This window comes from Salmo salar, chromosome ssa13 (genome assembly GCF_905237065.1).
Source record: "Salmo salar chromosome ssa13, Ssal_v3.1, whole genome shotgun sequence".
NCBI classification, from domain to species: domain Eukaryota; kingdom Metazoa; phylum Chordata; class Actinopteri; order Salmoniformes; family Salmonidae; genus Salmo; species Salmo salar.
In genome coordinates, this window is record NC_059454.1 from 15,852,243 (window position 1) to 15,863,726 (window position 11,484).

Sequence of the window (11,484 nt, forward strand, 5' to 3'; positions counted from 1 at the left end):
GACCAGTGTGTGTGTGTGTGTGTGTGTGTGTGTGTGTGTGTGTGTGTGTGTGTGTGTGTGTGTGTGTGTGTGTGTGTGTGTGTGTGTGTGTGTGTGTGTGTGTGTGTGTGTGTGTGTGTGAGAGGATAATGCGGGCCAGCCTCAGTCTTTGTTCCCGGCTGTGGTTGGGTGCTGGAGCTGGCACTCAGGCTGTCACAATGGGCCTGTTGTCTCTTCTCCAGGTCTCCAACACACCAGACCAGGACAGGCATACTGTAGCCACACCCAGCCCCGAGAGAGAGAGATGGACCCACTTGTGGCCCTCTATGTTACAGAGAGCTAGTAGTCTACCGGGAGTAAGGGAGCGGGAGGGGGAGACCCCACAGAGCCTCAGGACAGCAACACAATTAGACCCAACCAAATCATGAGAAAACAAAAAGACAATTACTTGACACATTGGAAAGAATTAACAGAAAAAACTGAGCAAACTAGAATGATATTTGGTCCTAAACACAGTACACAGTGGCAGACTGTATTATTTTGAAACTTTTGTGTGTGTAATGTTTACTGTTAATTTCTGATTGTTTATTTCACTTTTGTTTATTATCTATTTCACTTGCTTTGGCAATGTGGCCAATAAAGCCCTTTCAATTGAACTGAGAGAGAGCGAGAAGAGAGAGAGAGAGAGAGAGAGAGAGAAAGAGAGATAGAGACCATTTGAATTGAATTGAGAGTGAGCAAGAGAGAGAGAGAAGAGAGAGAGAGAATTTTAATTTAATTGAGAGCGAGAGAAAGAAAGAGAGAGAGAGAGTGTGTTTACATTGATGGCAAAGCCTTTGAAAGTATTGAGGAGGTTCGATTAATGGTGTTTTACACTTGGTGAAAGTTGATATTAATGGTGTTTTACACTTGGTGAAAGTTGATATTAATGGTGTTTTTCACTGGGTGAAAGTTGATATTAATGGTGTTTTTCACTGAGTGAAAGTTGATATTAATGGTGTTTTACACTGGGTGAAAGTTGATATTAATGGTGTTTTACACTGGGTGAAAATTGATATTAATGGTGTTTTACACTGGGTGAAAGTTGATATTAATGGTGTTTTACACTGGGTGAAAGTTGATATTAATGGTGTTTTGCACTGGGTGAAAGTTGATATTAATGGTGTTTTGCACTGGGTGAAAGTTGATATTAATGGTGTTTTACACTGGGTGAAAGTTGATATTAATGGTGTTTTGCACTGGGTGAAAGTTGATATTAATGGTGTTTTGCACTGGGTGAAAGTTGATATTAATGGTGTTTTTCACTGGGTGAAAGTTGATATTAATGATGTTTTCTACTGTTAATGGTGTTTTGCACTGGGTGAAAGTTGATTGCATTGGTTTTGGAACCAGGCTGCCTCCCGGGTGTGAACCAGGTACCCCGCTCAAAGCCCAAGGTGAAGTCGTCTCAAAACAAAGTGACGTTGCGTAATTGAATCCACCCACTGTGTTATTTTTGTGATCTGTGATCTGATTGGTCCTCCTCTGTTTGATTGGCAGGTGATTGCAGATCTGGAGGAGGAGAAGCACCGACACGCACTAGAGTCGGCGCAGGATGAGGATGTCACCATCATGCTGGAGAAGGAGCGGGAGAAACTTCTGCAGCAGGTGTGTGTGTGTGTGTGTGTGTGTGTGTGTGTGTGTGTGTGTGTGTGTGTGTGTGTGTGTGTGTGTGTGTGTGTGTGTGTGTGTGTGTGTGTGTGTGTCTAAGACAAAATCAGAGTAAGAAGAGGGACTGTTAAACATCAGGCGAAGAATTCCACTCTTTGACAGACAAGCACGTCTGTGTCTGTGAACACACTCTCCTCCCACCTCTCTCCCTCCTCTCCCTTCTCTGTGTCCCCCATGGCCCCCACACTACTAGCTGATTTAAGGCCCTGTGAGTACCCTCAGTTCTCTCTGACTGGGGATCTATTGTGTATCTCAGTGGGGTTGAGGGGTCTAGGCCGACACACACACAACACACACACACAGGCTGGGCGGCTCCATAGGAAACAAGGAGGAAGAGGCTATTGTTCAGCTGACCGGCAGCCTGGGGCCCAGGAAAGCCTGAGATAATGACTGTCCCTGACCAATCAAGGTCAGCACACACACACACACACACACACACACACACACACACACACACACACACACACACACACACACACACACACACACACACACACACACACCCTTACATAAGTAGAGGCTTCCTGAGGGGTCCCCCTGTGTGTGTGTGTGTGTGTGTGTGTGTGTGTGTGTGTGTGTGTGTGTGTGTGTGTGTGTGTGTGTGTGTGTGTGTGTGTGTGTGTGTGTGTGTGTGTGTGTGTGTTGATGTTTTCCTGCCTCTGTTTCTGTAGAATCTAGTCATGTTCCCAACAGGAGTCTGTGATGTTTTTTCATGAACTTTTACATATCACACTCTAATGATTGATTCTGATATGAACATCACTTGAACAGCACATGGCACTTTCAGAACAGTTGTTTTGGGATAATCCATTTAGCGTTTTCTTTAGAAGCTTACCCTTACCCCTTTTTCAGTAGAAGAATACAGAAATATAAAGTAAAATATTTATTGTGTAGTATAAGGATGCAGGAGTACAGTCGTGGCCAAAAGTTTTGAGAATGACACAAATATTAATTTTCACAAAGTCTGCTGCCTCAGTTTGTATGATGGCAATTTGCATATACTCCAGAATGATATGAAGCGTGATCACATGAATTGCAATTAATTGCAAAGTCCCTCTTTGCCATGCAAATGAACTGAATCCCATAAAAACATTTCCACTGCATTTCAGCCCTGCCACAAAAGGACCAGCTGACATCATGTCAGTGATTCTCTCGTTAACACAGGGCTGGAGATCACTCTGTCATGCTGATTGAGTTCGAATAACAGACTGGAAGCTTCAAAAGGAGGGTGGTGCTTGGAATCATTGTTCTTCCTCTGTCAACCATGTTTACCTGCAAGGAAACACGTGCCGTCATCATTGCTTTTCACAAAAGGGGCTTCACAGGCAAGGATATTGCTGCCAGTAAGATTGCACCTAAATCAAATAATTTATCGGATCATCAAGAACTTCAAAGAGAGCGGTTCAATTGTTGTGAAGAAGGCTGCAGGGCGCCCAAGAAAGTCCAGCAAGCGCCAGGACTGTCTCCTAAAGTTGATTCAGCTGCGGGATTGGGGCACCACCAGTACAGAGCTTGCTCAGGAATGGCAGCAGGCAGGTGTGAGTGCATCTGCACGCAGAGTGAGGCGAAGACTTTTGGAGGATGGCCTGGTGTCAAGAAGGGCAGCAAAGAAGCCACTTCTCTCCAGGAAAAACATCAGGGACTGACTGATATTCTGCAAAAGGTACAGGGATTAGACTGCTGAGGACTGGGGTAAAGTAATTTTCTCTGATGAATCTCCCTTTCCAATTGTTTGGGGCATCCGGAAAAAAGCTTGTCCAGAGAAGACAAGGTCAGTGCTACCATCAGTCCTGTGTCATGCCAACAGTAAAGCATCCTGAGACCATTCATGTGTGGAGTTGCTTCTCAGCCAAGGGAGTGGGCTCACTCACAATTTTGCCTAAGAACACAGCCATGAATAAAGAATGGCACCAACACATCCTCCGAGAGCAACTTCTCCCAACCATCCAGGAACAGTTTGGTGACGAACAATGCCTTTTCCAGCATGATGGAGCACCTTGCCATAAGGAAAAGTGATAACTAAGTGGCTCAGGGAACAAAACGTCGATATTTTGGGTCCATGGCCAGGAAACTCCCCAGACCTTAATCCCATTGAGAACTTGTGGTCAATCCTCAAGAGGCAGCTGGACAAATAAAAAAACACAAATTCTGACAAACTCCAAGCATTGATTATGCAAGAATGGGCTGCCATCAGTCAGGATGCGGCCCAGAAGTTAATTGACAGCATGCCAGGGCGGATTGCAGAGGTCTTGAAAAATAAGGGTCAACACTGCAAATATTGACTCTTTGCATCAACTTCATGTAATTGTCAATAAAAGCCTTTGACACTTATGAAATGCTTGTAATTATACTTCAGTATTCCATAGTAACATCTGACAAAAATATCTAAAGACACTGAAGCAGCAAACTTTGCGGAAATGTATATTTGTGTCATTGTCAAAAATGTTGGCCACGACTATACTGCGTGTGTATCTCTCACTCTGCAGTATTATGGGTAGAAGTATATCTCCACTCTCCTAGACTCTGACTCCTCCATGTGGTCAGACGAGAAAACCGCTCAAATATGTCACTCGTGTGCCTTACATTTTAGTCATTTATCAGTGTTTTCCAACCGTGGTCCTCCAGTACCTCCAACAGTAATCCTTTTTATTGTAACCCTGGACAAGCACACCTGATTCAACTTGTCAACTAATCATCAAGCCCTCAATGAGTTGAATAAAGTGTGTTTGTCCAGGGGTACAATGAAACTGTTGGGGGTACTGGAGAACTAGGGTTGGAAAACACTCATTTAGTAGACACTGTTATCCAGAGTGAGGTACAGTTAGTGCATTCATCTTAAGATACTGTAGCTAGGTGAGACAACAACATATCACAGTCGTAGCAAGTACATTTTCCGTCAATAAAGAAGTTATCAGCAAAGTCAGTGCGAATAGGAAAATACACGTACAGGTGTGCCTGCAGCAAATCCTTTCCTATCTGGGAATTACAAAAAAATGTGCTAAGGGAAGTTGAAAGTTGAAATATCAACCTCTATCTCTCTGTGTGTTTCTAGTTGGAGGTGGAGCGTGCAGCAGTGCGTAGGCTGCAGAGGGAGCAGGAGAGGGCAGTAGGCCTGGCAGAGGAAACTCTGTCCCAGCAGCAGCAGTTGTCCTCGGACCTAACCCTGGAGCTCCAGAGAACCACCAGCCAGGCCCTGGAGGAGGCCCAGAGAGTCAGCCAGCTCCGCCTGCAAATCCAGGAGGAGAGCTGTACCTCAGAGAGCCTGAGGGGGGCCCTGGAAGCGGAGAAGGGCAGAGCAGCGCAGCTTGAGGCCAGAGCAGAGAGCCAGCTGGCTGAGTTTGACACAGAGAGGGAACAGTTAAGAGCCAGGATCAGACGAGAAGAGGAGAGGAGCAAGGGGCTGGAGAGAGAAGTGGAGGAGCTGAGGAGGAGGTTGGAGGCAGCAGGAGAGGAAGGAATGGTTAGGAAGGCACAGGAGACTGTGGTGAAGGAGGTGAAGGAGGTGAAACAGTCTCCTTCAAAGATAGTGTCAGCGGCGGTGTCAGCGGCGGCAGTGTCCACCTCGAGCCAGACAGAGCCTGATGGGAAGGCAAGCGTCGACCCTAAAGTGACCCCTGTCTCAAAGGTCAACGGGCATCACCCTAACCCTCAGCGGGACACTAACCCCCCTCAGGAGGGCGGTGCTGTGGAGAACGGTGGGGTAGAGAACGAGTCAGGAGCAAGTGTTCACTCCCCTCTCCACCCTCACCCTCCTCACCCCCACTGCCACCTCACCCCAACCTCTCCCCCTCCAGCACGGCCTCCTCCTCCCTCTCCTCCTCCCCCATCTCCTCCCCCACGCTGGCTAAGCGTCTGGTCAGCCCCGGTGGCTTCCACACGTCCTCCTACCAGGCTGGAGTCAACCAGCGCTTCCACGCCGCCAGGCATAAGTTCCAGGTGCAGGCTGAGCAGGAGCAGCTCCAGCAGGGTAGCACGGCTCCCCTCTCCCCACGGGACCTGTCCCCTACCACCACCCCCATCCCTCCACCCTCAGAGAACAGCACGGCCAAGCAGCTAGCCCGAAACACCGTCACCCAGGTCCTGTCCCGTTTCACCAGCCAGCAGGCAGGGGCCAAGCTTCCCCCACTGAACAGCTCTCCGTTTGGGACTGACTACCGGAGCCTGGCAGCCTCCCCTCCTGGGGGGAAAACCTCGCCTGGAGGACCCCTGTCCCCAGGTATACGCTCGCCCCTCACCCCTCGGTCCGAGAGGTGCTACCCGCCCCCCGTTCCTAAGAAACCGGGTATGAGCCCCTCTCCAGGCTCCCCCGACCCCCAAGCCGGGGCCAGCCTCTTCCCAGAGCTGACGGGGGGCTGTGGGCTAAGCAGCAGTGGGCAGGAGGGGGCTAAGGAGCCAGACCTGGTACTCTCCTCCGGTAGCTAACAGTTAAGGGCCATGGCAGCTAGAAACTGATCTAGGATCAGCATAGCCTTCCCAAATCCTTCCCATCTTTAACCATTAGGGAGAAAACACAAAACTGACCAAGGATCAGTATCTGTGATCAGCTTTGTCTTATTCCCCAAGGAGCCAGTGCTCTCCTCCAGCAGCTAGCAGCGTATGGCCTCCCTCATTCCAGATACACTAGTTTCTCTCTCCCATTTGCACTTGCTCACTCACCTTTAGGCCCGAGATTAAATCCGAGCACTCTAGTCAACAATGCAGCTTTTAAAGGCAATGTTGCTGGGTTCGAATAGATTGCATTCAAGGTAAACGCTGCTGATGTCGGCTCAATCGGAAATTACCTCAGAGACGGTAAAGAAAGCAAGACATCTCACAGGATAATTTTTTCTGGTCGGGCGGGTGGGGCGAGCGAGGGGATAAGTAGACCAGAGCCAGCTGTTATTGGTTAGTTTTGCATTGAAAAAAAATTGTCAAGGTTTCTGTCTGTGTAAGTGGGTGTTTCCTCTCTCACGTGACCATCTTTGAGCATGCTTTCCCGTGTGAGCTTATGTGGGAAAGCATGCTCACACCAGAGAGGGAACGCCTACTTAAACAGACAGGAACTTTTTTTTAAATGTCAATGGTAAACGGCCTTTTTAAGACATTTTCATTATACACTATCTTTGATTACCTTTAAATGTCAAGCGCTTTAATGTGGGTCCACCGCGGTCTGGATTGGATCCTGGCCTTAATCTCCTGGATGTCCTGCAGCAGGCAGAAACTGCTCTGCAACTGTCTACCAACCACTACTTATACCAACTCTGTAGGCCCTATTTTGACCACATAAATTAGCCGCTTGGTATCAAATGAAAGCTCAAACACTACTTAGCAAACTGTCTGAAACACTGTCTAGTTAAGATTAAATCTATAATATACTGGGTTTTATTGGATTCATAAGATTTATTTTATTTGGAATTTATGGATAGTTTTTTATTCTTTTGACTTGTAATATATCTTTATACCTAGTTTCTTGTATTCCATAGCCATGTTTAAAAGTGATCTTATTAATTATGCATTTAGTTATTCTAGGACATTAATGAATTAGTCACTCCGCCCAAGTCCACTCTGCAGTCTCGTCCAATGAAGCAATACAAACGCTGCATGGAGAGGGGAGTCTTTACATGGCAAGAGGATTCAAATGTAAACTGTTGATTGCACATGTACAGTTGAAGTCGGAAGTTTACATACCTTACATAAATGTCAGTTTTTCACAATTCCTGACATTTAATCCTCGTAAAAATTCCCTGTCTTAGGTCAGTTAGGATCACCACTTTATTTTAAGAATGTGAAATGTCAGAATAATAGTGGAGAGTGATTTATTTCAGCTTTTATTTTTTTCATCACATTCCCAGTGGGTCAGAAGTTTACATACACACAATTAGTATTTGGTAGCCTTGCCTTTAAATAGTTTAACTTGGGACAAACGTTTCGGTTAGCATTCCATAAGCTTCCCACAATAAGTTGGGTGAATTTTGGCCCATTCCTCCTGACAGAGCTGGTATAACTGAGTCAGGTTTGTAGGACTCCTTGCTCGCACACGCATTTTCAGTTCTGCCCACAAATTTTCTACAGGATTGAGGTCAGGGCTTTGTGATGGCCACTCCAATACCTTGATTTTGTTGTCCTTAAGCCATTTTGCCACAACTTTGGAAGTATGCTTGGGGTCATTGTCCATTTGGAAGACCCATTTGCGACCAAGCTTTAACTTCCTGACTGATGTCTTGAGAAGTTGCTTCAATATGTCCACATAATTTACCTTCCTCATGATTCCATATATTTTGTGAAGTGCACCAGTCCCTCCTGCAGCAAAGCACCCTCACAACATGATGCTGCCACCCCCGTACTTCAAGGTTAGAATGGTGTTCTTCGGCTTGCAAGCCTCCCCCTTTTTCCTCCAAACATAACGATGGTCATTATGGCCAAACAGTTCTATTTGTGTTTCATCAGACCAGAGGACATTTCTCCAAAAAGTACACTCTTTGTCCCCATGTGCAAACCGTAGTGTGGCTTTTTTATGGTGGTTTTGGAGCAGTGGCTTCTTCCTTGCTGAGCGGCCTTTCAGGTTATGTCGATATAGGACTCGTTTTACTGTGGATACAGATACTTTTGTACCTGTTTCCTCCAGCATCTTCACAAGGTCCTTTGCTGTTGTTCTGGGATTGATTTGCACTTTTCGCACCAAAGTACGTTCATCTCTAGGAGACAGAACGCGTCTCCTTCCTGAGCGGTATGACGGCTGCGTGGTCCCATGGTGTTTATACTTGCCTACTATTGGTTGTACAGATGAACGTGGTACCTTCAGGCATTTGGAAATTGCTCCCAAGGTTGAACCAGACTTGTGGAGGTCTACACATTTTTCCTGAGGTCTTGGCTGATTTATTTTGATTTTCCCATGATGTCAAGCAAAGAGGCACTGAGTTTGAAGGTAGGCCTTGAAATACATCCACAGATACACCTCCAATTGACTCAAATTATGTCAATTAGCCTATCAGAAGCTTCTAAAGCCATGACATCATTTTCTGGAATTGTCCAAGCTGTTTAAAGGCACAATCAACTTAGTGTATGGAAACTTCTGACCCACTGGAATTGTGATACAGTGAATTATAAGTTAAATAATCTGTCTGTAAACAATTGTTGGAAAAATGACTTGTGTCATGCACAAAGTAGATGTCCTAATTGACTTGCCAAAACTATAGTTTGTTAACAAGAAATGTGTGGAGTGGTTGAAAAACAAGTTTTAATGTCTCCAACCTAAGTGTATGTAAACTTCCCACTTCAACTGTAGGTGTATCATGACACTAATTTTACAGATGTATGCTCCCATCTGACTTTCCCCTGCCTAGTCTGATCTGTAGCTTATCATCATATCTAGCAGTACCTGCACTGAAAGTTATCATGTCTTTCACTGTAGTTTGTACCAGATGACATTCTGAACATAGTTTACTAAAGCAATAAGGCCCAATTGGTGTGATATATTACCAACGCAATGTGGAATACCTGGACACAGCCATTAGCCCTGGTATATTGACCATATATCACAAACCCCTGAGGTGCCTTATTGCTATTATAAAGTGGTTACCAACGTAATTAGAGCAGTAAAAATAAATGCTTTGTCATACCCGTGGTATACCACGGCTGTCAGCCAATCAGCATTCAGGGCTCGAACCATCCAGTTTATAATAAAGCACAATGTTGTAAATAATACAAATCATTCAAAAGCATAATTTGAAGCTCTCTGCATTGCACCTCATTATGTTTGGTCTCTGCAGCTCTCTGCATTGCACCCCATTATGTTTGGTCTCTGCAGCTCTCTGCATTACACCCCATTATGTTTGGTCTCTGCAGCTCTCTGCATTACACCCCATTATGTTTGGTCTCTGCAGCTCTCTGCATTACACCCCATTATGTTTGGTCTCTGCAGCTCTCTGCATTACACCCCATTATGTTTGGTCTCTGCAGCTCTCTGCATTACACCCCATTATGTTTGGTCTCTGCAGCTCTCTGCATTACACCCCATTATGTTTGGTCTCTGCAGCTCTCTGCATTACACCCCATTATGTTTGGTCTCTGCAGCTCTCTGCATTACACACCATTATGTTTGGTCTCTGCAGCTCTCTGCATTACACCCCATTATGTTTGGTCTCTGCAGCTCTCTGCATTACACCCCATTATGTTTGGTCTCTGCAGCTCTCTGCATTACACCCCATTATGTTTGGTCTCTGCAGCTCTCTGCATTAGACACCATTATGTCCGGTCATATCTACGTGTTGTCTACTACATACACTAGAATAGTGAATACACTGGATTTTTAACAAGGGGAAACTTCCCTAAGACAGACCTTACACTGGGCCTTCTCTAGACAGACCTTACACTGGGCCTTCTCTAGACATACCTTACACTGGGCCTTCTCTAGACAGACCTTACACTGGGCCTTCTCTAGACATACCTTACACTGGGCCTTCTCTAGACATACCTTACACTGGGCCTTCTCTAGACATACCTTACACTGGGCCTTCTCTAGACATACCTTACACTGGGCCTTCTCTAGACATACCTTACACTGGGCCTTCTCTAGACATACCTTACACTGGGCCTTCTCTAGACATACCTTACACTGGGCCTTCTCTAGACATACCTTACACTGGGCCTTCTCTAGACAGACCTTACACTGGGCCTTCTCTAGACATACCTTACACTGGGCCTTCTCTAGACAGACCTTACACTGGGCCTTCTCTAGACATACCTTACACTGGGCCTTCTCTAGACATACCTTACACTGGGCCTTCTCTAGACATACCTTACTCTGGGCATTCCCTAAGACAGACCTTACACTGGGCATTCCCTAAGACAGACCTTACACTGGGCCTTCCCTAAGACAGACCTTACACTGGGCCTTCCCTAAGACAGACCTTACACTGGGATAGAAAAATAAGGTGACACTTAAATATGTACAACTTTTTTTATTCTGGGACAATTTCTTGTTTTTTCCAAAAGGGACCAAATTCAGAACAAGCGTCTTTCTTGAAGGCTAATATTGTTTACCAGGAATTGAGTTTGAACCGTCTATCCTTGTGTTTAAAGCAGATAGTGACAAACTGGTTTTATACCTTTGAAGTCCTCCCAGACCTTTTGGCGAATTCACACGTTTTATATATAAAGGGGACTAGCTAGGGGTCAGATCTGTACCACTGTATCATTATTTTTGTAACTGAGTAGACCTAACCCTTCATCTATTTTTACACCTTTGTCAAAATGGGAACAAGTGGGAAGTCATTAATGACATGACTTGTACTGTGTTTCATAACCTGAACCTAACGTTTTGTCACTGTTGTTGGTCCCATAGGTGTTATATTTGTGGTATTTAAGAATGTTTTATAAGATATTAACAAAACAGGGCACAATGAAAAGAAAGCTTTTATTTGTTCAAAATAATCTCTTGCTGTCTTCCGGAAGTTACCGAACCTAAACTATTTTTCAACATTTCTGTCTTCTAATTATTCTAAATGTACGCAAGCATTTTCCTTATGTATTGTTTCACAACTGAACTATGCATATAATGATTTTTCACTTACAAAATAAACATCCCAACCAAGCATCAATTTCTTCAGTCTAATAGCCTGATTTCTGCTAGCATTATGCCCCAAAACCACCCGTTTCCTGTCAATAAGTCAAGACTGTCTCTTTTTCTATTCATCTTACATTGATTCCACTCCTCGCTTCCTTCTCAAAGTGCATTGGAGAAAAGGGGGAACCTCCAATACACCTGGAAAGGAGGCAAGGAGATAAGATGCAAGGAATCGCAGAAAGACAGATTGA

General features: G+C 45.2%; 1 protein-coding gene and 1 long non-coding RNA gene across 2 annotated transcripts in view; one reads left to right on the plus strand and one right to left on the minus strand.

Annotated features, from left to right (window-relative positions):
- The window catches only part of LOC106566521 (CTTNBP2 N-terminal-like protein), a 39,283-nt gene extending 32,235 nt beyond the window's left edge, over nucleotides 1-7,048 (plus strand). Inside the window, 3 exon segments of the mRNA XM_014134619.2 lie at nucleotides 1,519-1,626; nucleotides 4,742-5,469; nucleotides 5,472-7,048. Of these exon segments, the coding sequence (XP_013990094.2) occupies nucleotides 1,519-1,626; nucleotides 4,742-5,469; nucleotides 5,472-6,111 (1,476 nt within the window). The 3' untranslated portion in view covers nucleotides 6,112-7,048.
- A 2,950-nt stretch (nucleotides 7,049-9,998) lies between these two features.
- Nucleotides 9,999-11,271, minus strand: LOC123726194 (uncharacterized). The gene is made up of 2 exons (XR_006758499.1): nucleotides 10,494-11,271; nucleotides 9,999-10,411 (listed from the first exon to the last, which is right to left on the minus strand). It is a non-coding gene; the product is annotated as an uncharacterized lncRNA (long non-coding RNA).
- Between the last annotated feature and the right edge of the window lie 213 nt (nucleotides 11,272-11,484).